This window comes from Psittacula echo (genome assembly GCF_963264785.1).
Source record: "Psittacula echo genome assembly, chromosome: 3".
Lineage (NCBI taxonomy): Eukaryota > Metazoa > Chordata > Aves > Psittaciformes > Psittacidae > Psittacula > Psittacula echo.
Window position 1 is genome coordinate 98,776,009 of NC_137736.1, and position 25,631 is coordinate 98,801,639.

At 38.9% G+C, this 25,631-nt stretch overlaps 2 protein-coding genes across 3 annotated transcripts in view; one reads left to right on the forward strand and one right to left on the reverse strand.

Moving 5' to 3' along the window:
* The window catches only part of RB1 (RB transcriptional corepressor 1), a 73,269-nt gene that overhangs the window by 32,873 nt on the left and 14,765 nt on the right, over positions 1-25,631 (forward strand). The gene's annotated exons all lie outside the window — the stretch shown is intronic.
* Positions 9,540-11,246, reverse strand: LPAR6 (lysophosphatidic acid receptor 6). Its single transcript, XM_080613272.1, has one exon. The coding sequence runs from the start codon at positions 10,821-10,823 to the stop codon at positions 9,801-9,803; it is 1,023 nt and encodes a 340-aa protein (XP_080469398.1). The 5' UTR covers positions 10,824-11,246; the 3' UTR covers positions 9,540-9,800.

The following is a 25,631-nucleotide window of genomic DNA, read 5'->3' on the forward strand; positions in this document are numbered from 1 at the left end:
GGGTGCAAGCTGTGCTTTGCCACTTGCCCTCAAGGCCTTAGGACAGGCCAGGGCTCGTTGTGTTACCAACTACAGACGTAGTCGTGGGCTCAACCACGTGAGTGACTTCAGCGCTTGCAAATGAGTCATGCGTTCCACTGCTGTCTCTGCTCTAGGCTCCAAGAGTTGTTACTGCACAGAAACCAGCTTCTCTTAGAAAAGCTAAGAGTATGTCAGACATACTCCTTTCATGCCTACTAAATTTTGCCTTTCCTTAGATATAGGAAAAGCTAATTTGTGAATGATGGACAGCCTTAGGCACAAAAAAATGCCCAGCATATCCAGAATGACAACATTTGCAAGCATGCTCACTGGCAGGGTATAAACTGCCTGGGAAACTTCACTAGTTAAAGACAGGCAACTCAGGAGCTACAAGCATTAGAGCGTTCTTGGAGACGTCACCCATCCCCTGTGATTGTCTGGATTTTAGGCACTTAGTATCCTGTCTCAGCTGGAGCTTACTATGGACAGTGTTTCCCAATGTGTAATCTTCTAGGGTTTTTCTTATGGGGAAAAGCTGTGCTAAGAGTCACCAAACTATGCAATTTCACGTGCTCACCATGCTCCCTTCAAAGAAGTTATGTTGGAAGGGTGCAGCTTTAATCTTAAAGAAGGAACTGAGAATTGATTTGAGGTTTTCTGTCTGTACATGCTAAATACACTTCTGCTTGCATCATGAGTGTGTGCTAGAAGCGTGTGTGATGAGAGAAGTCACTGCCACTACTGCTGCTTGGTGTGATAGTGCTAAAGGATCATATTGGTTCTGCTGCAGGTACATTTCATTGGATTTGTTTGGGGTTTTTTCAAGGCAACTTGAAAAACCAGGAAGAATACTAAATGGCAGTCTTCACTGTCTGCACCATCACTCTGAAAATCTTCCTTGCCGCTCCTGTTTATCATGAAGATGACTGAAGCTGTTATTCATGCTTGGGTGTTACCACCCGAGCAAATCCTCTAGGCTACTGGAAGAGAAACCAGAACACTTAAAGCCAAGGTCCTGTGTTTCCTGCTTTTGTCTGTGTTGGCAATATGTTCACTTCTTGGTAGACACTTACCAAGTGCACTAAACACTCACTGAGGTTGTAGGGTATTGGTTGTGTTAGCACAGTGTTAATGGATGTATTTGTTGCAGGTCTACCAGGTCAGCCCAACCCTTGAGATGCTATTTTGATTCAAGTATAAACACGACTAAAGGGCTTACCTAAGACACAGCAACTATGCAGAGTTTTCGTTCTGTGAAATTTGGATGCCATTCTTTTATTAAAGATTTAAGTTTTCCCCTGCTTCACCTACTGCTTTAAAGTATGAAGTTTCTCCTGTTAGGGGGATATGACTCCAACATTGTTAGACTTCCACAATTTAGGTGTTGAGGCTCGCTGTATACTTGAGACAGAGCTGCACTTCCAGAAAGCAATTAGTTCTGTTTATCTTAGGCATTTTATGATGGGGTTATTCATTTTCTGAAGGTACCTCTCTCCACTCCACTTTAGACAGCGTCTGTCTTAATGACAAACCTAAACTAGATGTATAATGTTAAGGTTAGTAAAAGTGAATCGTCTGTGTAATACTAGGTTTCATAACTCTTTCCTCCTTTCTTCCAGATTAAGTGGGCATTAGCAGGAGGCAGTTATTGAATTATGCCTAGTTTTGCTTTAGGTGGCTACTTGTGCTGTATATATCACCTGTAGTTACTGTTGTGGTTTCTGTTCATGTGGAGGTTGTGTACTGTTACCAGTGTGCTTGTGGAAGTGGAGGATGTGTCATGATTTCTCTGGCTGTAGATTTACGGTTGTAATAGGGAGCTGGAGTTTATAGCCTGTGCTCAGTGGAGCTTGCGGCTCTGTTGGTGCAGCATAAAAAAATCTCGCCTGTGTCTACACATAGGTACCAAACAAATGTTCTAATTTTATAGGTGTTTTTTTTCCAGCTACATGCTCAATTTTCAAGCTTGTAAGGGATAACAGTATCTTGTCAAGCTCAAACTGCCAAATTATATGTCATTGGAAATGGGTTTTTGTCTCCCTGCTTGCTGCATTCTTTTTAAGTTATTGTACGCATAAATGCATGTTTTATTTGTTGTGTTGTTTTGGTTTATTTTGTAGGCCAAATAAGTGCTTTTGTGCCTGCTTTTATGCTGTAGAAATGTTATTATGTTTGTATCACTGAGTGTATGTCTTGCAATAGCTTTCCAGTAATAAAAATTTGTTGTCAGGGATGAGGATACACTGCTTTATAGCTGTTGTATAGGCATGGTGCGCACAGTGCTCCAGAAGGGTAATACCTCTAGGTTTTGTTAAAGCTCTTCATTTGGGTTGGATTGGGTTTGCTTGTCAGAATGGGTTTAGGCACAGGCTGGTGAGTGCCTGTGGTACAGCTGAGTGTTGTGCCGCTAATGTCTGGACCTGTGTGCATGGTGTTCACCTGAGTCCCTGAGCAGAGGCTTCAGGCTTATCCAGTTAGATTGTACTTAGTCTGAACCTGGCTTGGGTAAATACCTGGACTGTGATTACCTTGCCCTTCCAGTTTGAGAGCTTGCCTGCCCAGAGAAGAGCCTGTGCACTGTATGCTCTATCTGTGCCTGGTGTACCTTCCAGCAGCTCAGAGGAACTCTCTGGGCTTACCTGGACAGAAATAGCTGCTGGTGTTTTGTTTTGTTGGGTTTTTTTCTGCACTTATCTACCCACAGCAGCATGTGAGCATGCAGTATATGTGTTAAAGTTTCTTTCACAAACAAAAGGTGTTAAGTGGCTTAAGTAAAGAAGCAGATAGTTTTAAATTTGGTTTCATTGATGAAAGATATTTTTGTTAGGGCTGAAAAGGCAGGTATTGTGGTACTTGCTTCACCATCTGTATTTTCATTTTTTTGACATGTTTTGCTATATACTTAACAAATTTCTTCATTAAGAAATATCTGCAATGTTACTGTTTTCATTACTTCATTATAGATGCTTCCCTCTTTAGTCAAGTGTGGCTCTAATGTTGCATAATTGCACAGAAGGGTGAAGACTTGAAACTAATGTCTGCAATTGACTTGCTTTCATAAAGCAGCAATTTTTGCAGAATTCATCTGAAAAGCAGAAGAGTTATCATAGCCATGGTTGTTTTTATTTGAGATAGACTTAATACCATTTTCAGGGGAATAACTTTGGATGCCTCCTGTTACTAGCATTGTTTTTACAATTTATTTTTTTGTTTGTTTTTTTCTTTAAGGCAGCAACTCACTCTATAAAAAAGGTGGAATTAGGGAAAATTTTAAAGCTGTGTGTATGGAAAAAGTATTCTTTTCTCTCTCCATAAAAAGATAGGGACTTCTTGTTAGAGGCCTTCCTTTGTTGCTTGTGGTTTGGTTCTCATGTTTAAGATGCAGGAAACTTAGCCCTTCTCAGTGCAGGACAGCTTTCAGTTGTTACAGCTGGAGCAGACAGATTGCTTTTTAAATAGAAAAAAAATAACCCAAATTCTCAGTGCTGGAATTTTTAATTTCCCAACATTGTGGTAAGTTTATAGAAAACCAGATCATGTGTGCAGGATACTTTGTTTTAATTTTGTGATAAGTTCAGTTTTCATATGGAGAAAAACTGGGCTTGCTTTGTAAACAGTTGTATAAGAGGAACTAGAGTTGGGGGGAAGTGATAAATGTGAGAGTCTTCGGTATCACAGTGGAATTAGAGGATTAGAACAAACTTCTCTGTTCAACTTCTTGCAGAAGTATTAGGCTCTGCAAGCATGGCTTTCTGAATTTGCATTCACCTTAAATGAGCTCTTTTGAGTGCATTCTGAAAACATGGTAATTCAGTGTTTGTCAGTTGTATTTATACAATTTTTTCAGCACTTTGATAATTAGATAACAAATGCAGTCAGGGCATTTACAACTTCTATATTTAGAACCATTTTGATTTACAGTTTGCTTTAGCTTTTGAAATGTATCCTCTTTCATTCTGTCAGTGATGCTCAAATGCCAGTAACCCTGAGGTGTAAATGGTAATAGTCTCGGAAAAGAGGGAACTTGTCAGGATTTACAGGTCTGCCCAGGTACAAGAACTTTCTAATGCTACATTTACTGCTGGAAAAGTATGAACAAATTGCTCCTCATTGATAAAATGCCCAGGAAGTAACTTGAAAGAATAAATAGTGTTAGAGGCTCAAGTGGGGTTTTCAAAATTATCAGTCTCAAAGTGAACTTCACTGTGTTCACTGTAATTTTAGCTGTTTACTTTATGTAATTTTGACAAATCTCATCTTTGCTCGTTGAAAATACAAATGAAAATGACTTTCTTATTTATAAGAGATGATAGAATAGTTAGGATTGGAAAGGACCTTAAGATCATCTAGTTTCAACCCCCTTGCCATGGGCAAGGACACCTCACACTAAACTATGCCACCCAAGGCTCTGTACAACCTGGGTGTGAACACCACCAGGGATGGAGCATTCACTGGAGCAAACCTCGCTGGGCAACCCATTCCAGTGCCTCACCACCCTCACAGTAAAGAATTTCTTCCTTATATCCAATCTAAACTTCCCCTGTTTAAGTTTGAACCCGTTACCCCTTGTCCTGTCACTACAGTCCCTGATGAAGAGTCCCTCCCCAGCATCCTTGTAGGCCCCCTTCAGATACTGGAAGGCTGCTATGAGGTCTCCACGCAGCCTTCTCTTCTCCAGGCTGAACAACCCAAACTTTCTCAGCCTATCTTCATATGGGAGGTGCTCCAGTCCCCTGATCATCCTCGTGGCCCTCCTCTGGACTTGTTCCAACACTTCCATGTCCTTTTTATGTTGAGGACACCAGAACTGCACACAATACTCCAAGTGAGGTCTCACGAGAGCAGAGTAGAGGGGCAGGATCACCTCCTTCGACCTGCTGGTCACGCTCCTTTTGATGCAGCCCAGGATACGGTTGGCTTTCTGGGCTGCGAGCGCACACTGAAGCTGGCTCATGTTCATTTTTTCATCGACCAACACCCCCAAGTCCTTCTCTGCAGGGCTGCTCTGAATCTCTTCTCTGCCCAACCTGTAACTGTGCCTGGGATTGCTCCGACTCAGGTGTAGGACCTTGCACTTGGCATGGTTAAACTTCATAAGGTTGGCATCAGCCCATCTCACAAGCGTGTCAAGGTCCCTCTGGATGGCATCCCTTCCCTCCAGCGTTATCAACCGAACCACACAGCTTGGTGTCATTGGCAAACTTGCTGAGGGCGCACTCAATCCCACTGTCCATGTCACTGACAAAGATGTTGAACAAGACTGGTCTCAACACCGATCCCTGAGGGACACCACTTGTTACTGGTCTCTCCAGTTTAGAGACAAGGATGTCGTGTGGGACAGTGTTGAATGCTTTGCACAAGTCCAACTGCTCTACCCCTGTCCATCAGTTCCGTAGCCCCATCATAGAAGGCCACCAAATTGATCAGGCAGGATTTCCCCTTAGTGAAGCCATGCTGGCTGTCACCAACCACCTCCTTGTTTTTCATGTGCCTTAGCATGCCTGACAGGAGAATCTGCTCCAAGAGTTTGCCAGGCACAGAGGTGAGACTGACTGCTCTGTAATTCCCCGGGTCATCCATTTTCCCCTTCTTGAAAATGGGGGTTATATTTCCCTTTTTCCAGTTGTCAGGAACTTCACTTGACTGCCATGATTTTTCAATTATGATGGCCAGTGGCTTAGCAACTTCATTCGCCAGCTCCTTCAGGACCCGTGGATGGATTTCGTCAGGTCCCATGGACTTGTGTATGTTCAGCTTCTTAAGATGGTCTCAAACCAGGTCTTCTCCTGCAGTGGGCCTAGGGTCTTCATTCTCACAGTCCCTGCGTTCGCCTTCCAAGACTTGGGTGGTGTGGTCAGAGCCTTTGCCAGCATTTTACAGAAGACTCTGTAAACGGGAGAGATATGGAGAGCCTGAATGGTGCTCCAGATGCTCCTTGCCTCTTCTGAAAGAAATGAGGCAGTAGTAAAACTAATGGATTTGAAAAAAAAAAAAAAAAAGGAAGTTTGAGTTTTCTTTAGTTTTGTTCCCCTCCACACAGGCACACAATGTGAACTTTTTACTGCAAAATGCTGTGGGTGTTAAAAAGTTTACACGCATTTAAAGGGAGACAGGGCAAGATCACAGAAGAAAAAATCTTCTTCCCCAGGCATCCAGCTTTGGCCACTGTTGGAGGCAGTATTGCAGATTAGCTGAATGTGTGGGGTCTGATCTAGTACAGCCATTCCTATCTTCTGCCTGATCTTGTGAGCTGTTCTGCAATCTTTGCATTTCTGTAACTGAGGTTATGTTCATAAGAAACAGAAGTTTGTAGGTTGATTTTGGATAAGGATATCTTTCCTACCTGAAGATTTATTGTTTGGGTTGGTTTTTTTTCCCAGTAATTCTGGATGAAAAATACAAAGACGTGTTTGACTTGGTATTTCTGTAGATGTCAAAGACTTAATAGTGGATGAAACAGATTGGCTTGCATTCTCTTCCTGAGAAAGAAATTAAGATTTCAAGCTGAGAATAAAATGTATAAAATGAGAAATGTTTCACTTTTGAAGTGATGGTATGTTGAGGCAAATCAGAGGTGCTGATAGAAAGCTTGCTTGTTTTCCTTGTCTTTTGAAAGTGCTGGTGAAGTATCTAGTTAACAGTGGCTGGCCACCTTGGTTTAGATCAAAAAAATGCTTGCAATCAACCAAATTTTCACTGCTTTTATTCTTATGGTAAGCATGCCATATCTGCACTCTGGATGAAGAAACCAGACTACAAAGAACGAATTTGTAGGTTCTGTTCCTAAAACTGAACTTCTAATCCCCCTTGCATAAGCATATGAATAAAAGTGATGTACTTTCAGGAAGTACTGGATGCAACACATTCAGATGCTCAGGAGCTCTGACAACATAAGCCTTTTTTGAGATGCTTAGCTGTGATTTAGGAGCAGAACTCCTCATCTAGATTTAAATTTTGGCATAAGCTATTAGCAGAGAGGTGGTAGAGTTGGTATCAAAGGCAGGAGCAGACAGAAGGAGTGCCATTCAGTAAAAACATTGCTCCATCCACAGCTCTCCAGGGTATTTTTGTTGCAGAACCAGAAAAGGTGGAGGAAACTTCATCCAGTCCCGAATAGCTGGTAGCTTGGCTTTCTATCAGCTTGTTCTGGGAGGTACAGGTTCACTCCACCTCTTCTGAATCAGTCAGATCAGGAATTTCTCAAGTAATGGGTAGATTCTCTAGATTACAGATGTTGCTTTTTTTGACCATGTTCTTTTTTGTTGTTTGTTTATTGGGGTGGTTTGTTTGTTTGTTTTTCCCTCTGGAAAGAGTATATTTATAAAAGTATATTTATAAATGTATATTTAATAATAAAAAAGATATTCTTCCTCTGACAGTTTTGAGATCTTGAGCTGTAAACTGGTTGGAAAGCTGTTGTACTGTGTTGCGTTATGCCATGGCAAAAAGCAGAAGCTACTGCCCTGGAGTGTGAGTGCAAAGCAGAAAGAGCTACCCCAAGTTTTTTTTTTGCTAATACACCAAGGAAAGTCTGGTTTAAAGGGGAGTACCCACACATATGACTTTATCTGCTGGTTCTGCTTGTTAAGTTGGTGATATTTTTTTCTTCCTGAAGTTTCATAATCTGAGGAGTAGCTTCTCTTTACTGAGGTAGGGCTCTGGGGTGCTCACTGCTGTAATGCAGAGGCATTGCTGAGCAAGTTGTCGCTCAACCAATTAACAGCTTTGACAAGCTCGGGGAGAGTGGTAGCCTAAGAAAAATAGTCCAGTAGTGACATTAAGGGCTTTAGTATTGAAGTTTTTGGAGGGAGTCTGATATTAAACAGGCTCTTTAAAGAGATGTATCAAGGCATTAGAGATGCACATATGGCTTTTGAACTTTGAATTTGCCAGTGACTTTGTCAGTGGCCTATGGAAAGTTACAGAATTTCAACTCATGCTGGGGGTTTTGTGCATTTTTCTGAAGTCGGATATGAATCAGAAGAGTTTAGGATTCCTAACTGTGATTACTGCCTATTTTCATATATTATGCAAACATATCTAAACTACCTTTGAAGCTTAAGTTCTTACTATTTGAATTTTCCTGTCACAAGTTGTGTGGGTAAAGATTTAAAATTTCATTAAATTTGAAATTCAGTCATTAGTTTCTAGCAGTCTTTGAGTAACTCAGTTTTCCAGTACTAATAGGCAATGTATAGTTGTTTTATAACAGTTAAGCAAAAGCTTCACAAAGGGAAGTAAACTCAAATCAGATAACATATGTACCCTGACAGCTCAATGTGCATTTTCTCCAACATTAATTTGTGCTTCTATATACTGATCTGAAGTCAGAATGCCTCAGGTATATCTGTGTTGCAGCTGACCTGCCTAAATCTAAAGTGCAGATTCATTTTAACTCACTTTATATTCTTGACTCCATTGTTTCTGGGGAGGAAAACCAACACTTACTACTTACTTTCAGCTTTTAAATATTTATTTATTTTACAGTGATGTAAAATTAATTTTAAGGAATATGTACACAATGTTCTGTTAGCTGGGAAACATATATAGCAAGTTTTAAAGCACTTTTGTCTATATGTTCCTGTTTGTAACAGTAATGTGCAGAGATTTCTGCTTTTACATGGCTTTGACTTTTCAAAGTGTCTTGACTGACTTTGCCAGCACATAGCCCCAGGTAATTTATTTGTATACTTTATAAAGTTTGCAAGAAAATAGCATTTGAAATTTTAAATGCTCATGTAAAAAATACTTTGAGAACACAAAGATTGAGAGGAAGTTTCACTCTAAAAATCGCTGTGTCTTGAATTTGTCTGGGAAACCGAATTGTTTCACCAGTTGTGAAATATTTCAGTTGATGCAGATGCTCATTTCTAGTTAGCAAAGATCATGTTTTTCGAAGAAACTAGTACTTTAAGATTGAATTACCTTGTTTGGAGGATGTTACTTTGCTCAAAAGTTATGTTGAGTTGAAGAACTTTTCACAAAAGACTTTATTAAAGTGGTACTGTACCTAAAGCACCAGCTTCAGTCATCAGAGGTTATTTTGTTATAATTGCACAGACATCTTGAGACAGAGGTGAGAAGAAAAACCAGCTTGTTTGAGTTGTTTCCAGATGCCCTAAACTACCAGAAGATTTAATTGCTTTATGGGGGCCAGGCTTGTGGAGAGAGCATATATTTTGTCAGATAAACCTGGGAGAAACAGAGTTCTTACAGCCCATTGAGCGAAGCTTCCTATGAATACAATGGTCCCTAAGAAGGAAGGTGCAGGGAGAAAGGCAGGAGGGAGGTGTAAGGTACAGGGAGAAGAGTAAACTCCTGAGCAGGCACAGTAGATGAAGGGATATAATTAATATGCTGCTGCTTTCTTCAGCAACTGGATCCTGCAGTGTAAACCAGGCACTTTCATGCCCATCCTCAGTAACTTGGAAACCAGTATATTACTAAAAATAAGCAACTGTTTCAACCAGACCTATGCCTCCTCCCCCCCCCCCCCTTTTCATTTGTGTTTGATGTGACAGACAGTCCTTGGACTTTGGTTAACCTAATCCAAACCCAAGTTTGTTTCTAACATACAGCCTGTCAGAACAGACATCTGACATAAATTCTTAAAATACTTTTTCGGCGTACTGCTATGCCTAACACTTTTACAGTCTTATCATAAATTTTTTTCTGATGTGGGTGAAGCGTAGCATTTACATATCAGAATATATTTCCACAGCTGAAGAAATGTGCAGGCTTGTAATTCCAGTTTAGTCCCAGCAGTCTTTTAATACAGTTTATATTGTGGAGTCACTGTCAAATATTTTCATTTTTATGGTCTGAAGGCTGTGTTGAATGAAGTTTTCTGAAACTGGCCTTTCAGAGAACCTGATGTCCCGTGGTCTGGTGGACCGGTTCTTTTTTATCGAATTCTGGATTGTATCCGATGTGAAGTAATAGACTATAGGGTCAAAACAGCAGTTTGAAACAGCAATGCACAAAGTGACGGGGTACATAGTCCTGACTGCAGTGACCACAGAACAATTAATCCAGGTCTGTGTTCTCATAAGGGAGTAAAGTATTAAGGTAATGTTATAAGGCACAAAGCAGAAGCAGAATATCACCAAATGGACAAAAATCATTTTGAGTACCTTTTTCTTGCTTAATTTATTCCGACTTAGTGTAAGGGGTTTATTCAAAGTCCGTAAGACCATAGTAGAGCAGGTCACGTTCAAGATGAGTGGAATGAAAAACCCAACGATTTCAATGAAGATAACAATCCGGGATAGGTAGGTTTTCCACGTGTCCTCTGAGAAGTTTTCAAAACATGTCCTTTGTTCAGTGTTATTCCGGCGATTTGTGGACTGGAAAAAGCTCGCTGGTGTGCTGCCTGCTAACACAGTTATCCATACTGCAGCACAGACAATTTTTGCATTCCTTTTGGTTCGGAGAGTCTTGGATCGAAAGGGGTGCACTATAGCTAAAAAGCGATCTACGCTTATGCAAGTCAGAAATAAAATGCTCCCATACATATTTGTATAAAAAAGGGTGACAGAAATCTTGCACAGAATGTCTCCAAAGGGCCAGTTTCTTGTTACGAAGTAATAAATCCTGAAGGGTAATGTAAACACAAAAAGCAGATCCGATATTGCTAAATTAAGCATGTAAGTTGTAGTTTCATTTCGCACTTTCAATGTACAAGTAAAAATGTAGATAGCAACACAGTTTGCAATGAGGCCAAGAACAAACACCATACTAAAGATACAGCCATATAAGGTATATTTAAAGGAGTCCTCAGTGGAACAATTAGAGCTTACCATTATAATGGTGTATTTCAGATTCCTGTGATTTGGAGGTTTCTCTGGTATTTTTATTGCAACTTTTGTAAAATTCCAGAAGAACTTGAAGATATATTTGAGCTGTGTAACTGGCAAGTTTGTTGCACTGCAAAGCTTCAGGGAAGAAACACAAGCTCTGTAGCAGGGGAGTACATCTCCGGCAGTGATCACCAGGAGGTCACTCTTCTCTTCCAAGTGCTATTTGTAATCACATAGCCAGTCTTCATAAGTCAAAAAACATATCATTTGTGGCTGCTGAGGTCATCCCAAAGCTTGCTTAATTCCATTTCCCCCCTCGATCCAGTGAAGCTGCTGTAAAACTTTCTGCCTTACTTTTGGCTGCAGATCGTGGTAGTGAAGTCTTGTCTATTCAAATTTACTGGGCACGTACGCTGTAGAGAACGATTTCCTGGATGTCAGCAAAGTGTCAGCACTTGCATTTCTCCCTCAGCCTTCTTTCTGTAAAACAAGCTTTCCAGCTCCTGGGAGCGCTTGCCTGCTCGCTGGGCCTGTGGGGCGGGAAGCAAGCTGCTTGCGAGGGTAGAAATGAAATTCCAGAGCGTGTTTGTTCCTGCAGAGCACGGCTCTTGCTTCCCGACAGCCTCTCGCCTGCCCTGCTTCTTCTGAGGAGGAGAGCAGGGAGCTCAGGCAATTTGTAGCATGACATCACAGGAAGAAGAGTTCGAACTGGCAGGCTGAAGAGTGGTTTCAGTTCAGCTTGTTTGCCTTGCTCTAATCTGATAATGTGTCTGCTGGGACTGTACCTTCCAGGCGTGCAACTGGTCACCAGCAGAGCGCTGCAGCTGCAGCCTCCGGTTAGCTCTTTCTATGCTCCCTGAAAGGTCCTTTGTCAGTGTTGCTGGAGTGTGAAAGCTTCATCACAAAATCCTTTTCTGCAGTTATAAGGAGACTTTTAAGTCTCTCAGTGCCTTAAAATTCCTGTTTATGTTTGGAGATAATGGTTATTGTGGGCTTTTATATTTGATAATGGATTGAACTAATGTTACATTTTTTGATAGATATCTTTACTTGTGATAGATAACATGTTAAACCAGCAGAAATCAGTCCAATTCCCTCAATACACCAGTACAAACCTCAGGAGGGACAAAGTAACATTGATAGATAATTAGATAATTTCACCAAAAAATTGTTGAAAGAGGCAAACAGATTATTGTGGATTGCTCTTAAATATTCCCAGGACTGAGGTATGTGGCCATAGGAAGAGGAATTTTTAACTTGTTCTCTATTAGAAGGCTTATCCCAAGCTTTATTTCTAATTCGAAGGATGATTCTTTTTACAGAAAATATGCGTCAATTTTTTGTATAAATTTTGTGGTACAGAAAGAATTTTCTTCAATATGTAAGCACAGAATTAATATACCAAACTAAATACTGCACTATTCAACTGTTTCTGATAACATAAAGGAGGCCAGTTATTGCACATCCACCAAATACTCCCATTAGTCACTGATTAATGAGACGAAAACATGTTGTAACTAATTAAATTAAGTAAATATAAAAAAAGCAGCTCTTCTTGCCTGTAGGGGCAGATAGGAGATAAATCTCAGTTTAGACAGACTCATCTATTTAACAACAGCTTGGATAAACTCACTTCTGGCATCAGAACCAGTCTATTTCTAATGTTTAGAATAACAAATCTCTTCATATCTGGCTGGGTGGTATGGTTCTTTTGAACTAGATTTTAATCAGTTGTACCTAAGCAAGGCTCTGGGCAAAACCTTTCTAGTCTGCTGTAGAGGAGAGTAAATATTAGCACTTCACAGGGGCTTGGCATGGGTTTTTTTTGATGTAAAGTATGTCAAGCAAAATTCAGAAATGTAAAAATGACTCTTGATTTTAGTTCAGGTTTTCTTGATAAGTTTCTTCTGTGAAACTCTTTCACCTTGATTTTGAGGTGAAATCAAGCTTTTTTAATTCAGTAAGGTATAACCACAAGAAACCTTTTGAACTGTATTTCAAATTCATACTTAACTGTCAAATGTAGTGCATTTCCACTTCTAAGTCAGCAAGAAATGAAAATGTGAGCTTGGCAGAGTCTCTTGTGTGTCCAGCTCAACTTGTGCCTTAGCATAAAGTTGTCCTTCCCGGCTTTCCTCACAAAAGCAGTTGTCACGTTACTAAATCTTGTGTCTATTCCCAGCAGGTTTGCTTGGTGAAAGGGCAGTTTTCCTGCAAGAGTCCAGGAGTTCTGCAATGGGCCATGGGACCTCTGAGCTCAAGTTTTCCTGCTCTGGCTTTGTCTGCACAGGAAAACTGTGTGGGGCAGGATCAGTTACTGGAATGAAAATCCCTGAAGTACAGAAATCTGACATTAAGTGTCAAAACCTCAAGCCGTAATTCACGCTAACAGAGAGAAACTCTCCTATCACTAAATTTGACTTTCCATTTGGGTGGAGGTGTGGGTGCACAGACACAAGGTGGTCTTTCTTTCTTTAGAGGAAAAAAACATCTTCAGCATTAGTAACATAATAAATGCTTACAGTGCTTCCAAAGCCAGGAAATGCACTGTTAAATGCAGGCTGTCAGATGCACAAAATGCTGTATGTAACTCCTTTATTCTATAACTAATGTTACTGCTTTTAGAAACATCACTGTATCATGGTAGTTTTGTCCTCACTTCAGTTATTGTTGCAGTGAAGACAACCCTGGCAGGACAGTATTTTCTTTGCCCTAAGTGTTGTTATTTGTCCAGCTGTCTTCATGGGGTATAGCTTTTTTTCATCTGTTTAGTGGAGTTTCTCTTTGAGCATGTGTTATGTACAGGAAGGATTTTATTATGATTGAGCCGTAGGGCTGAAAGCCAGGAAGTCTGTTTCTGCCTCTGCCACAGATTTGCTCCTCCAGCCCTGGCAAAGTTTTCTATGATTTTATGCTTTTTTAGCTTCCCTCTGTGTAAGAGCTCGTTCATTTCTTCACTGGGATGTGAGGCCATCTTAGTTGTTAAATATGTTTTGGAGTCCATGGATCACAGAATCATAGAACAGTGTGGGTTAGCAGGCACCTTTGGATAGAGAACTCCTTATTATTAAATATGCTACTGAGATAACTACAGTAGCAAGTGAATAGCAATAAAATGTAGGAAGGTTAAAATTTTGTATGTTTATGTTAAGTCCTGCCAAGCAAAAGGATCTCTTGAGAGACTTGATTCAACACTGTATGTCTACGGGGAAGTAGGTGCAGAGAAAGCAGGGCTGGGAACTTTGACCTTCTCAGCTACCTTTCAGGAGCTGCCTGCTCAGACAGACATACGTCACTGTAAGACTGCTTCTGGTAAGTGGTTTACTGCCTTCTTAAAATGCAATGATGGTGTCCGCCTACAGAGACAGCGTGAAGTAGTTAGCACACTGAAAATTCCATTTTTCCCCCCTTTAAAATTTTCCAGTGTAGTAGGGAAGTCTGTAAAAGAGCATTTAAAGACTTATTAGCCAGGCTAATCCTGCATAGTCAGTTAAAGACTCCTCCATGTCCGTATGGTTAGCTTAATGCAAATGGAACAATGCATACAAATTGCAAGTAAAAGAAAACTCTGAATATTTTCTGCTGATCTTCTAGAACTGATTTTTCCAGATTAGTTTTTATTTTAGCAGCCATGTTATAAGACATAACTGCCAAAAATCTTTCAAATATTAAAAAAAGGCAGGAGAAGCTGAAGTATTTGGGCTGTGAGTCTGTTAGGTTCTTTAAGATAAGATAATTTTTCTGTGTGTGCAATTGCTTAAAAAGAGAAAAGGAAGCTCAGAGTAAAACAAGAATTCTCCATTCATGTGCATTTGGAATCTTTCTCTTTTTTCTTCGGAGTTGTTTCCATTTCCTTTATAAGAAACGCAACTGCTCCTCTCCTGCTTGCTGAAAGAGGAAACAATTTCTTTCCTTCTTTCCTTTTGTATAAATTAAGGCTGCTAAAGCCCTTTTTTTTTTTTTTTTTTCTTTTCCTACTTTTGGATTGTTGGACAAGAGCGCTTTTCAATCCTGAGTGTATGTATGGTAAAGATATTTTGTTGTTCCAGTATCTCTAAATAACTTGAGAACAGTGGATTGCTTTGGGTCTTTGCTCTTAAAAACATGTGCGATGAATATGGCAGTCACACTTTAGGAGATGCCACTTCTAGTCAAATTCTAGTTCTGAAACACTTCTTCACAGTATTTGTTGTTTGTCTCTCTGTGTTTCTTTGAACCACTTCAGTTAGTTATATGAAGTCCCTTTCTTGCTGTTTCCTATACTGTCCTTTATATACCTGTTTTTATAAAGAGAAGTGAACTACAGAAAAGATGTTTTACTTAAGAAATACTGTGCAAAAGCTGATACAGGCAGAAAGGGAAATCAGTATGCGTTGATTAGTAATTTTTAAGCAGCTAAGAGGCAAATAGGTGTATTCTGGTGCTTTCCTAGCTGGAACCCTCTCCTTTGAAGTGGAATTTCAGGTCTGAAGTGCTGCTATTGGCACTGTGTTCAGTTGTTGCAGTATCCTTAGCATGGTATAATCCTTTAGAATACTTAAAAGACTACTTGAGGCTTTCTAAATACTCTATCTTACGGGGGAGCTTCTTAAGAGAATGCAAAAATGAGAGAATCTTTAAAAATACTAATGATTTGACATTCTTTTTCTTGTTTCATTTTGATTTTGTGTAGAAGTTTTTCTGGAGCAGGCTTTTAGGAGAAGCTTTCCATGCCCAGTGATGGAGAAAAGTTCCGGAACTGTGTCCTGGCATGTATCATAAAAATCCTGAAGATACTTTTAGAATATTTCGTTTCAGAAAATTATACGTACCCTCTGCTTTAATTTGGAGTTTGTTCTTGGCATTATTTGGTTTGTTGTCCACAATAATTGAGACAGCAATTGAAAATAGGGGATTGAGCTTTTTTAGAGCACGATACTGCAAGTTTGAAAGTAATTTTTTTTCATAGCACTAATAGAAATGGGCAGTGTCTAACAGTAAAAAGAAACTTCGCGATCTCAAAGGTTCAGTTAATGCCAAGGAACATGTTAGGCTTACCTGGAATATGTAAACAGTATCATAGAATATGCAGATTGGTTGTTTGCATAGTAAATGCACATAGGAAGTTACAACAGTGTTTTAGGCCACTTACGGATGACTGATAAATATTTTCATGAAGGTTCTTGAGTTGTGCTTCTCATGTAACTCATGGAAAGTCCCAGCAGCGACTCATGTTATGTTCTCAGTGCTTATGTTCTCAGACGTTTTGGTGTGCAAAGTAAACTTCTCTGAGAAAGTGCTTATAGAGATATCTAGTGGGAGCAGGCAGTAACTGGAAAAGATATTATCAACATGTCCATTTGTTATCTGATATATTTAAAATGTTGGTCCCTACTTTGCTCTAATATATGCAGCAAGAGCAGTTAAGAAGTGCCATACACTTACCCCTCTCTGCAGCCTCTGCTTTCGAATCTTCATTTTCTGTAGTTACTAACAGTGTGTGCACATGTCTGATAGGGGTTGCTAATTTAAGCCGCTGGGCCTTTATGTAGTCTTACTTTAAGGGAGAACTTACTTTGCTTGAAGAACAAAGCCACCATTTCCATTGCATCCTTGGAGAATTTAATGAGACCACTTAGCAAGGTAGGAAACTTGAAAGGCAAATGGTTCTGCCTCTGTGTGGTGCAGTATTTCTCAGAGACCCTGTAGTGTGTGTAATACACGTTGTACAGATGCTTGTTAGGGACAGTGACATTGAGAATTGGCAGTTTATAACAGGTATCCAGATACATCTTGAGGTGATGTTTGGAGTTGCACTTTCTAGATAAACTTCTTTATGTATACTGCAGTGTATTCCCTGGACAAAAGGCAGCATGGCATTGTGCACTAGCAGTGTAATTTAGACATCAGATGATTATGACATGTAAATAAAACTAGTAGATCTTGACAGTAGGCTAGTAGAGGTTAGATAACATGAAATCTTTTTGAGCTTTAATGTATGGATTGGGTGGTTTAAAAGGGATGGGCCAAAAAAGCAAAGTAAAGGATCATGAAGATGAAAAGCTTGAAAAATGGGTATGGATGTTGTTCAGAAGGAATGAAAATGGGAAGAGGATTAGTAAACAATCTTAGCAACATGATTTTCAATGGGTAGGAATAGGATGAAAGGAATTCCAAAAATATCAGGAGATGCCTTAATTAGAACAAAATACTGAGCTCCTGAACATTTACTTGCATTTTTTGAACTTTAAAAACAGGAATGTTTATTCAGTCACTCTACAAATATGATTGAAATAATGTCAGTATTTGAAATTTCTCTTCACCTTATAAGCAGGAAATAATTTAAATGGCTTTCCCTTACACTGTGGCAAATTCTGGCTGTACTCAAAGTTACACTTTCTAAATCATAGAATTAGAAATTCAAAATTTATCTGGAGTTGGCAGAAGTTTGCTAAATATTCCATGACTAAACATGTGCAAGTGCAAAACATGACTGTTTATGAAGGGAAAAAAATATCAGCTGCCATAGTAAGCAAATACTAGGAGTGATAGGAAAGTAATGCAAGAAGCTTCATAAATTATTTAAAAGCTATTCCAGACATACAGGATGAAATGGGTCACGGGAACAGAATTTTTAGAGAGGTATTAGTAATTTGTTTAGTTCTAAGGTAATTTTTATTTTATAGATCTTTAAAGCTTTTGCCTAACATTTATTCTCTGGCTTGGTTTGAGGTAGGCTGGTTCTATGTCAGGATTTCTGGTGTTTATTCATGTAGTTCCTGAGGATGTATTTCATTTTCATGCCAAATTACTTTCAACCACAGCATCAAGTGCTTGCAGCCTCTTACACTTTTGGCCAAATGGAGGCCTCTGACTTTGCACAAGACGATTTTAACCTCTACTTGTCAGAGACAGCACAAAGCCTGCAGTCATACTCTTGTTCTCTATTTTATAAAGGATAACATTATGAAACCATTGAAAGAATTTACCATAGTCAATCAATAAGATTTATATGAATTCATGTAGGTAAGAAATAAAAACCAGCAAAATACAAACCGTGGTATTAATTTGATCTCCTTCAAAAAAATGAAATGTAAGAAGTTAGGAAAAAAACCTGTTTCATAAGAGTTGTTCAAGCTGGTAAGCTAATTAGTATAGATAAAGATTAATATGAAAATGCTTGTCAGGGGAGAAATATTGCCAAAGAGCAGAACTTGGACTTGATTAATGTGAAGAGCTATTACTTTCTAAATGTGTAAGTCAGCAAATAACCTGTTTAGATTTTCCATCATAAGATCATTTAAATGATTATTTAGTGTATCAGTACTGGTAAATAGCAATTGCAAGTATTTCAGCTGACTTCCCCCCCCAACTGCTCTTTCCTTTCAGCCCATATCCTGAGGTTTTAGGAAGCAAATTCAGTACCTTATGGACCTTTTTATTACATTGTTAACCATGTTTAGCAGGTGTAATTTCTATGCGGCAATCAGCCAATACCTAGGAGGTAAGATAGAAAACGTCAAGTCTTTGGAGGAGGGACAAAGGATGTGCTTCTCACGTATATTTTAAATTTTTTGCTGAAATCTTGGAAGGAATGCAGTGAGGCTCTGAAATGCAAAAGACAGTGTACATTAGAAAAGGAAAAGCCTTTTTTTCATTAACTAAGCTTCTACAGAAGTCTGAAGGTTGGTTGAAAGGATATTTGCCACAAGTAAACCATTTTCCCTTGGATCTGTGTTAATAATCTTCCTGGAAAGGGCAAGGTGTTTGCCTAGGAGATGTTGGTCTCTGAGATGAATAGAGGTGATAAAGGATGACAGCTTTGTAAGGCAAATGTCTCATCTGGATTCCATTGAAGAGTCTGTAAGTTTTGTTATTGACTTCAGGGTGGCGGATGCTTTGGGCCAACTGCCTGTAGTACCAATACTGTTTTGCGTTTTCTTTGTCAAGTTACAGTCTAAAGACTGATGTCAACTAATCTACAGAGTTAGAAAATAGCAGACAAATATGCTACAGGTACTTTTTGTCAGCTGCAGTTTAAACACAGAATAGAGAGTCAGAGAGATAAATACACATTCTTTCAGAATGTCATTTGTCAGTCTAACTTTAGAAATGCCTTCATTTTCAGCTTCTTATTCCGTTGGAAGGCAGTGATAAAACTTGTCTTGGTTTTGCTGTGACTTAGTCATCGGTTTATATGCTTCAGAATACCTACAGAAAATGCCCACTGAATGACAAATGAGGAACTTGTTAGATACTTAAGTTAGAAAAGAAAAATAGGGAAGTCTGCATAGCAGAACTACTGGATTGTTGCATCTGAGATGAGGTGCCTTGTATGAGCTTTTCTTAAACAGGGATGTTCACATGTACGGCTTCTGTCTGCTGTTTTGCTGCACTTGTGGGTGCCCATTGGGCTGTAATACCTTACATATTTGCTTTGGTTTCTATGAGAGCATTAGAGCAGTATATTTGTAGTGAAGTCAGTGGAGCTGCCTGCAACAGATAGCACACAAACCAAAAGCAGAAATAGGCATTTTTCTCTACAGTGAAAGTGAAGACAGCAGAGTCAAATTGTATCCAAAGCAAATTAACTACTTTAAATTTGTCAGGTAGTTCCATGTGTTCTTTGTCCATCTTCCTCCAAGATATTAAACACTGGAATGTATAGATGAACTGAAGAATATAAATGTGTATAGAATCACAGAATGGTTTGTGTTGGAAGGGACCTTAAAGACCACCTAGTTCCAACCTCCCTGCCATGGGAGGCATGGAGTAAAACCTACCTCCCATGGGCAGGGACACCTGGAGCTAGACCAGGTTGCTCAAAGCCCTAAGTCAGTGTGAAAACTGTCTGTTTTCTTACCAGAAGTAATGTGTTAAAATTTCAAGGTCAGCTTGTGGTTTTAAGTCAACCTTTTATTCTCTACATTTTCTGAGGCAGGTTTTCCTTATTAAAATGCAACAGAAATCTATGGTAGCTATGATTTTTAATTTCATTGGAATTTTACTACTTTTAAGATAATCCTTTCAGAACTCACCTCTATAGTAGAGTTGAGTTTTTTGGTTTTGGTGGGGGGTTTTGGGGTTTTTTTTGGTTTTTAAGTGAACCTTTTTTTGTGTCTCACAACTTTTCTTAAAAATGATTTTCTCTTTCTGGTGGGACAGAGGAAGGTGTTTGGTGGAGAGCTGTATAACTGGTATTAGGAACTCTTTAATCCATCTGACCATCTTCTGCATCTGCACTGCCCTTCCTGCATGGTCCGTCAATCAAAGCGTGCTTTTAGTTGCTTTTGCTGTATCTGTACTAGCTGTGCTGAAGGTGTAGATGTAGCTGAAGTCTTCATGCCTGCAAAAGGCAGGTTTTACTCCACTTCTACATAGTTTGAGCATGCTAAGTTTCAGTATCACACTCTGTGCTGATGGCAGGAAATGCTCAAAGTATGTGAAAGGTAGGTTTAGGAGAAATGACTACGCTGCAGTTCAGGTTTGTTTTTCTAGTGCAAATAAGGGGAGAAGCTGTGAAATTCAACAGACTTCAAATTGCATCATTCTCCATGTAATGTGTGACCTTTACACACACTGGAGTTTGAGAGGGAAACATTTTGGGGGAATTCTATAAGCATGGCAGTTTAAAATTCCCTGAGGGGAGAGGAAAGCTTCCAGGTCATGCCAACCTTCATGCATTTGCTTAAGCCACAGAAATGAAACAGTACGAGGTTCGACATGGTTATATATAACTTCAGTAAAATGGAGTTCAAGTATTTCAATCAAATCCTGCACAATGGTAGTTCATGGCATGATTGAGTTTTAAAATTAGTATGATGCCTTTTAAAACACTGATTAGTGAGTTTCTGTTCTGAATTTGCAAATAAGATGCCATATCCTGATTGTAGTAGTAGCAGAAAGAGTTTGAAGTGCGTTTTGTCGGAAAACATATTGGCAAATGTCAGGTTTCTGTGGGACTGTTTTGGTGAAATTTCTTCCAAAAAGGCTGACTGAATTTAAAAAACAATAAAAACTTTAGAAGCTAATTCAGTTTTTCTCAGATTTCAGGAAGTAAAACTAGGAGCTAGACTTCAGTTTCCTCAAAATAGGATGCAAACCCTAATGGTTTCATCAGAAATGTTGAAAATTTGGGTTTGCTTCTTTTAAAAATGACCGAGAGTTTCTTGGTCAAATAGAAAAGCACTTTGTTACTGAAGGATTTCACATTTTTCTTGTGTGAATTACAAATATCTTGGTGTTTCATGAGATCAAGTAAAACATAGGTTTTGATTTTTTGGTAATGTAATGTACCTTGTGAGCGAAGGCAGTTTTACTGCTTGGCTGGTATGTGCTCTTCATGTATTACCTAATGCTACTGATACATTACTTCAGTCACATACATTCTCTTCTGTACATGTTGCAGTTTTTAATTATATGCCAATAGAAATAAACCCAAAAGAGAGGTGTCCAAGGAGCAAGTGTTACACAGAGGAAGGAGAGAGCAAAGGTTGTGAGAATTTCATGATTTTCATGAACACATCCACTCCCTACACTGAGGAGTATCTGAGCACCAGAAAAGCCCCCACCAAAGCATCAAAATTGTTCTCAAAATTCTGACATTCTTTTAGCCATCTGGTTGCCCTCGTGGGTCATGCAAGGAGCCTCCAAACCCAGTGCTGGCTTCAGGTTCTTGAACAGCTGAGCAGAGGGGGCAGTTTGGATGCTCAGTATGGGTCCATCACTGTAGCACAAGGCCTTCCTATAAGGAGGGGAGTTTTTGCATCAGTGCTATTCAGATGTGAAGCAGGGGATCTGATATGCGGTATTTCAGAAAAAAACCCCCACCATGATCCTTGTCTTTCTATAACTTTTGATTTTAAAACTTGGAGATTAACGTTGCTTTCCTAGATCCCTGTGAAGTTGTCCAAGTAGAAGTGTGCCGAGTTTTAAGCACAAGTTTGCATTGTTTCCCTGGGTATCCGCAGGATCTAACTTGCTGTTGTACTCCAGCACTCAGGCACTTTTGTCCACAAACACTTTTTCTCTAAAGTCAGTTATCTTTATGCTCTACTCTTATAGTTTATGTAATTAAGACACCTAAGGGAAAAAAAAAAAAGAAAAAGAGAATAGCTTGATCTAATTTTTAACAGCCTTGAAGAAAGTTAAAATTGAGAAGGGTAAATTGGCAACAAAAATCTTATGGTACCTGACTGTACTGCAACTCTGCATGTCTGTTACTTGTTAGTCAAATAATCCAGAATGACAGTGTGTCATTATTTCCAGCCATTCTTCCTACTGTCCCTCAAACTGGCAAGGTGAAAGAAAAAAAGTAGCTCATTTTATATAGAGTAGTAACTAGCAATTGTTCTCTATGACATCTAGTTATCATAGTATATTATACCGTTGTATTTACACAGACAAGTGTTTAGGCTTGACCTTACGCTGTAAACTGGAAACCAAGTGTTTTAAAGCACTCTAAATCAGTAATTTCTTACATTATTTTCTTCCGAGTATCTAAGGAGGAAATGTTCTGCCTTCCAGCATGGTTTGCAGAGCCTGAGCTAGCCTTCAGTGATCAGTCTTCAAAAAAAAGGTTTTTGGTGTGGCCAGGAGAAAAGGCACTGAATATCTCATGTCTAACATTATTTTATGTAAAGTAATACTGGCCTAATTTGGAGAGATGTTATCTTGAGCTTCTTGAGCTTGTTCCTGAGGTCCAAGTGACTGTAGTTGTAGTTTACCACATAGACACACACTTGGATCTTATATAAATTGTTTAGAATTTTTTAGTGCTTTTGCCATTCTTTGCTAGCTCAGCTGCTACTTTGGTGTTAGAAAAAAATTAAAGCAGATATGTTGCATTGTATTAAGGTTTCTTTAGTCTTTTTTAAGGATCCTTGAGTAACTCCATGGATGCTTCACATTTTAGTGTAAGATACTTCTGACTTCCATCATTTACAAAGGGATACTCATGTTTGACAATTAATTACACGTTTTCCACCTCAGACTGATGAAAACCTGATACTGACATAATAATTTTAGGCTTGTTTCTGGTATGGTTATACAAACTAACTTTTCATAGCTAAGGAAGTCAACTAATGCTATAGATCAGTGAAGTTGCCCTCAAGAGGAATGAGTGGGAGTGAAGTGATAACCAGAAAAAAGCCGGGGCGGTAAGGAGATCAGCACTTTGTTTTAGTAGAAGGCACTGGAATATCTGCCTCAGAACTAGCTGCAAAAATTTAAGAGAGAATGGTAGGAAAAACACTTAGTAAATGGTAAAATACTAGTTTTGTGAAATGATTATAAAGTAAGCATAAAAGGGGTGGAGCATCAAGGAAAAGAGATGCTAGTGTCTTACAATATTCTTGTTTCAGATCTGTTTCGACAAGTTAATGAGAAGTTTGGGGTGTTTTGAGTGATTCTTATGCTTTTTTCTATCACATGGTCAATATTATTTATTTTCAGTTTGGGAAGAATGTATTTTTAATGGGGACTAAATAATAGCCCAAGATTTTTCTTAATCTTTTCTTGTTAATCTGATTTCCAGTGCACTACTCCTTACTTCTATTATACCATATTTTGTCTGCTCATTAAATAACAGCTTGTAAAGCAGAAATGTTTAATGAGAGGCATCTTGTTAAATTCTGTCATGTGAGTGCTCAGAAGCTCTGTGTATGCTTCTGCTTTGAAAACTAAGCATAACACAGTGCCAGGTTTTGTCTGCCTTGAGCAAATACTAGGTATAGACCAAAGTAACGGGGCTTGAGATACTCAGTAGTGGTAGTCACAGAAGTGTTGGCTCAAAGGAAGATCAAAACTCATCTTGAGGGATGGGTTTATGCCCAAAAATACAGCTGATAGTTTTGTTACAACTTTGGCTTTTTCTTTCTTCACTTTGTCATGTATAATTTTCTTCAGATTGAAATAATTTCTGAAAGTGGTTGATAAATCCATCACATAAGAGTTTTTATGCTCGTGCTGCCTTCCTTTGTTATGAAATATGGCATGTTGCTTTTGGAACTCCAATTTCTTTGTCATATTTCTTCTTTCAGATTGTATGAAGCATGTTACAAGGTATGCCAGGTTGAATGTGGCTTTGAGCAACCTGGCCTAGCGGAATGTGTCCCTGCCCATGGCAGCAACTAGATGATCTTTAAGGTCCCTTCCAGCACAAACCATTCTGTGACTCTATGATATTTATCGTCCTTTTTGCTTTTAAATATCATAGCGCATCTGCTCTTAATGATTTCAGGATGTGTACCATCCCCTAGCTAATATTACTTTTTCTGGAGACTTGGTCTTTTGATACGTGCAGCTCATCCACATCCTCTGCAGATTATCTGTTGTATCTTTTTTCATTCAGGGCATAATTTGTTGACTCCTTGATTGTGTTGGTAGAAGATACTGTCCTGCTCTTTCAAAAACTGCTGTCTGTGAAATTTCCTGGCACACTTACCACTTTTAGCTGGATTAAAGAGAATTGGTGGTGGGATGTTGTACCTAAATTTGTCCAGCTAATGAGAAACTAGAAAGAACATGAGACTTGAAACTGAATTACCGGCTTTAACCGAAAATTTTAAGAGGCACTTCGTTATCATGTCTCCATTTGTATTTGGAAAAGTAATTCCTGGAACTGCTCTTAATGGTTGTTCTGGGAACTGGGACTATGTAAATCAATTAAAAGTGAAACTGCTAGAAAGTGTGATGTGGTAATGTGGCAATCTGTTTGATTGTTGCAATAAGAATGGCATAAATAAATTCTTTGTACTGAGAGAGACATTTTGTGACCCAAAAGTTACTCTAAAGAAAGTTCTTGACAGCTGTTTTATTCCTTACTGTAATAATTTGTCATATATGGATATAAGTATAGAAGGAGTGTTCTTAATACTGTGTGGTGTCAGTTAACGCAATGGTCCTTAAAGCATCTCTTCTCTACTTCCTTTTCTGAAAACGTCATAATGCTCTGTCGTGTTTTCACAGTTTAAGGTTGTTGATATAATTCTCAACCTCAGAATTTTTGGCGGAACATTTTGTTGCTGACTGATATCATTTCCAGCAGTCAAATGGTTCACATTGGGTGGGTTTTAGTTTGTTTTGTATATGTTTTCTTGTGCAGAGGGAAGGAAAAACTGGTACTGGTTCAGTTTGTCTTTGAGACCTTTGGATTTCGCCTAAAAATCTTGAAGTAAGATTTGCCCGAAAGTTATGTTGCAACCTAGTTACACAGGGGAGCTACTTCAGATACTGACTGGTTTTGTAGCAGCATTGCCAGTGCAGAACCCACATCCATCTAGAAGAGGCTTGTAGCAATTGCTTTGCGGGGAAAAAAACAAACCCTATGAGGCATATGAGCCTACAATTCTATTTGCTTGGATAATGTTAAGCGAAAAATACATAGTAAGCATTATTGTATTATGTAGTGCTTTGTGGATCTATGTGTGCAGTTGGTTTTTGAAGTGAAGTCAGTTTTCCACGCTCACCTTTTGTAGCAGTTGCTTCCACAGCTGAACACTTGGGCTGTGTGATAAAGTAGTTGGTTTTGACTTTCAGTCTTACTACTTGATAACTGGTTTGGTGACTGATCCACGGACTACTATACTGGCATAATAACTCTGTTTTATTTATTTGCTAATAATTCTTTAAGCTTTGACTTCTGAGTGTTGATTTGGGGTTTGCAGAATTAATTACACGGACTAAATATATATATTTATTTAAAGTAATGGTAACATTAGAGCCCTTGTTAAAAAATATAAATTAAGGTAATTTTCCTCTATTTATTATTTTTGCTTTTATCATTGACTACTATAGTTATTTTATCATCCAGTCATTGAAAGTCATGAGATC

Excerpts from the sequence above, each read along its gene's own strand:
- LPAR6 (XM_080613272.1), bottom strand. The coding sequence starts at position 10,823 with ATGGTAAGCTCTAATTGTTCCACTGAGGACTCCTTTAAATATACCTTA.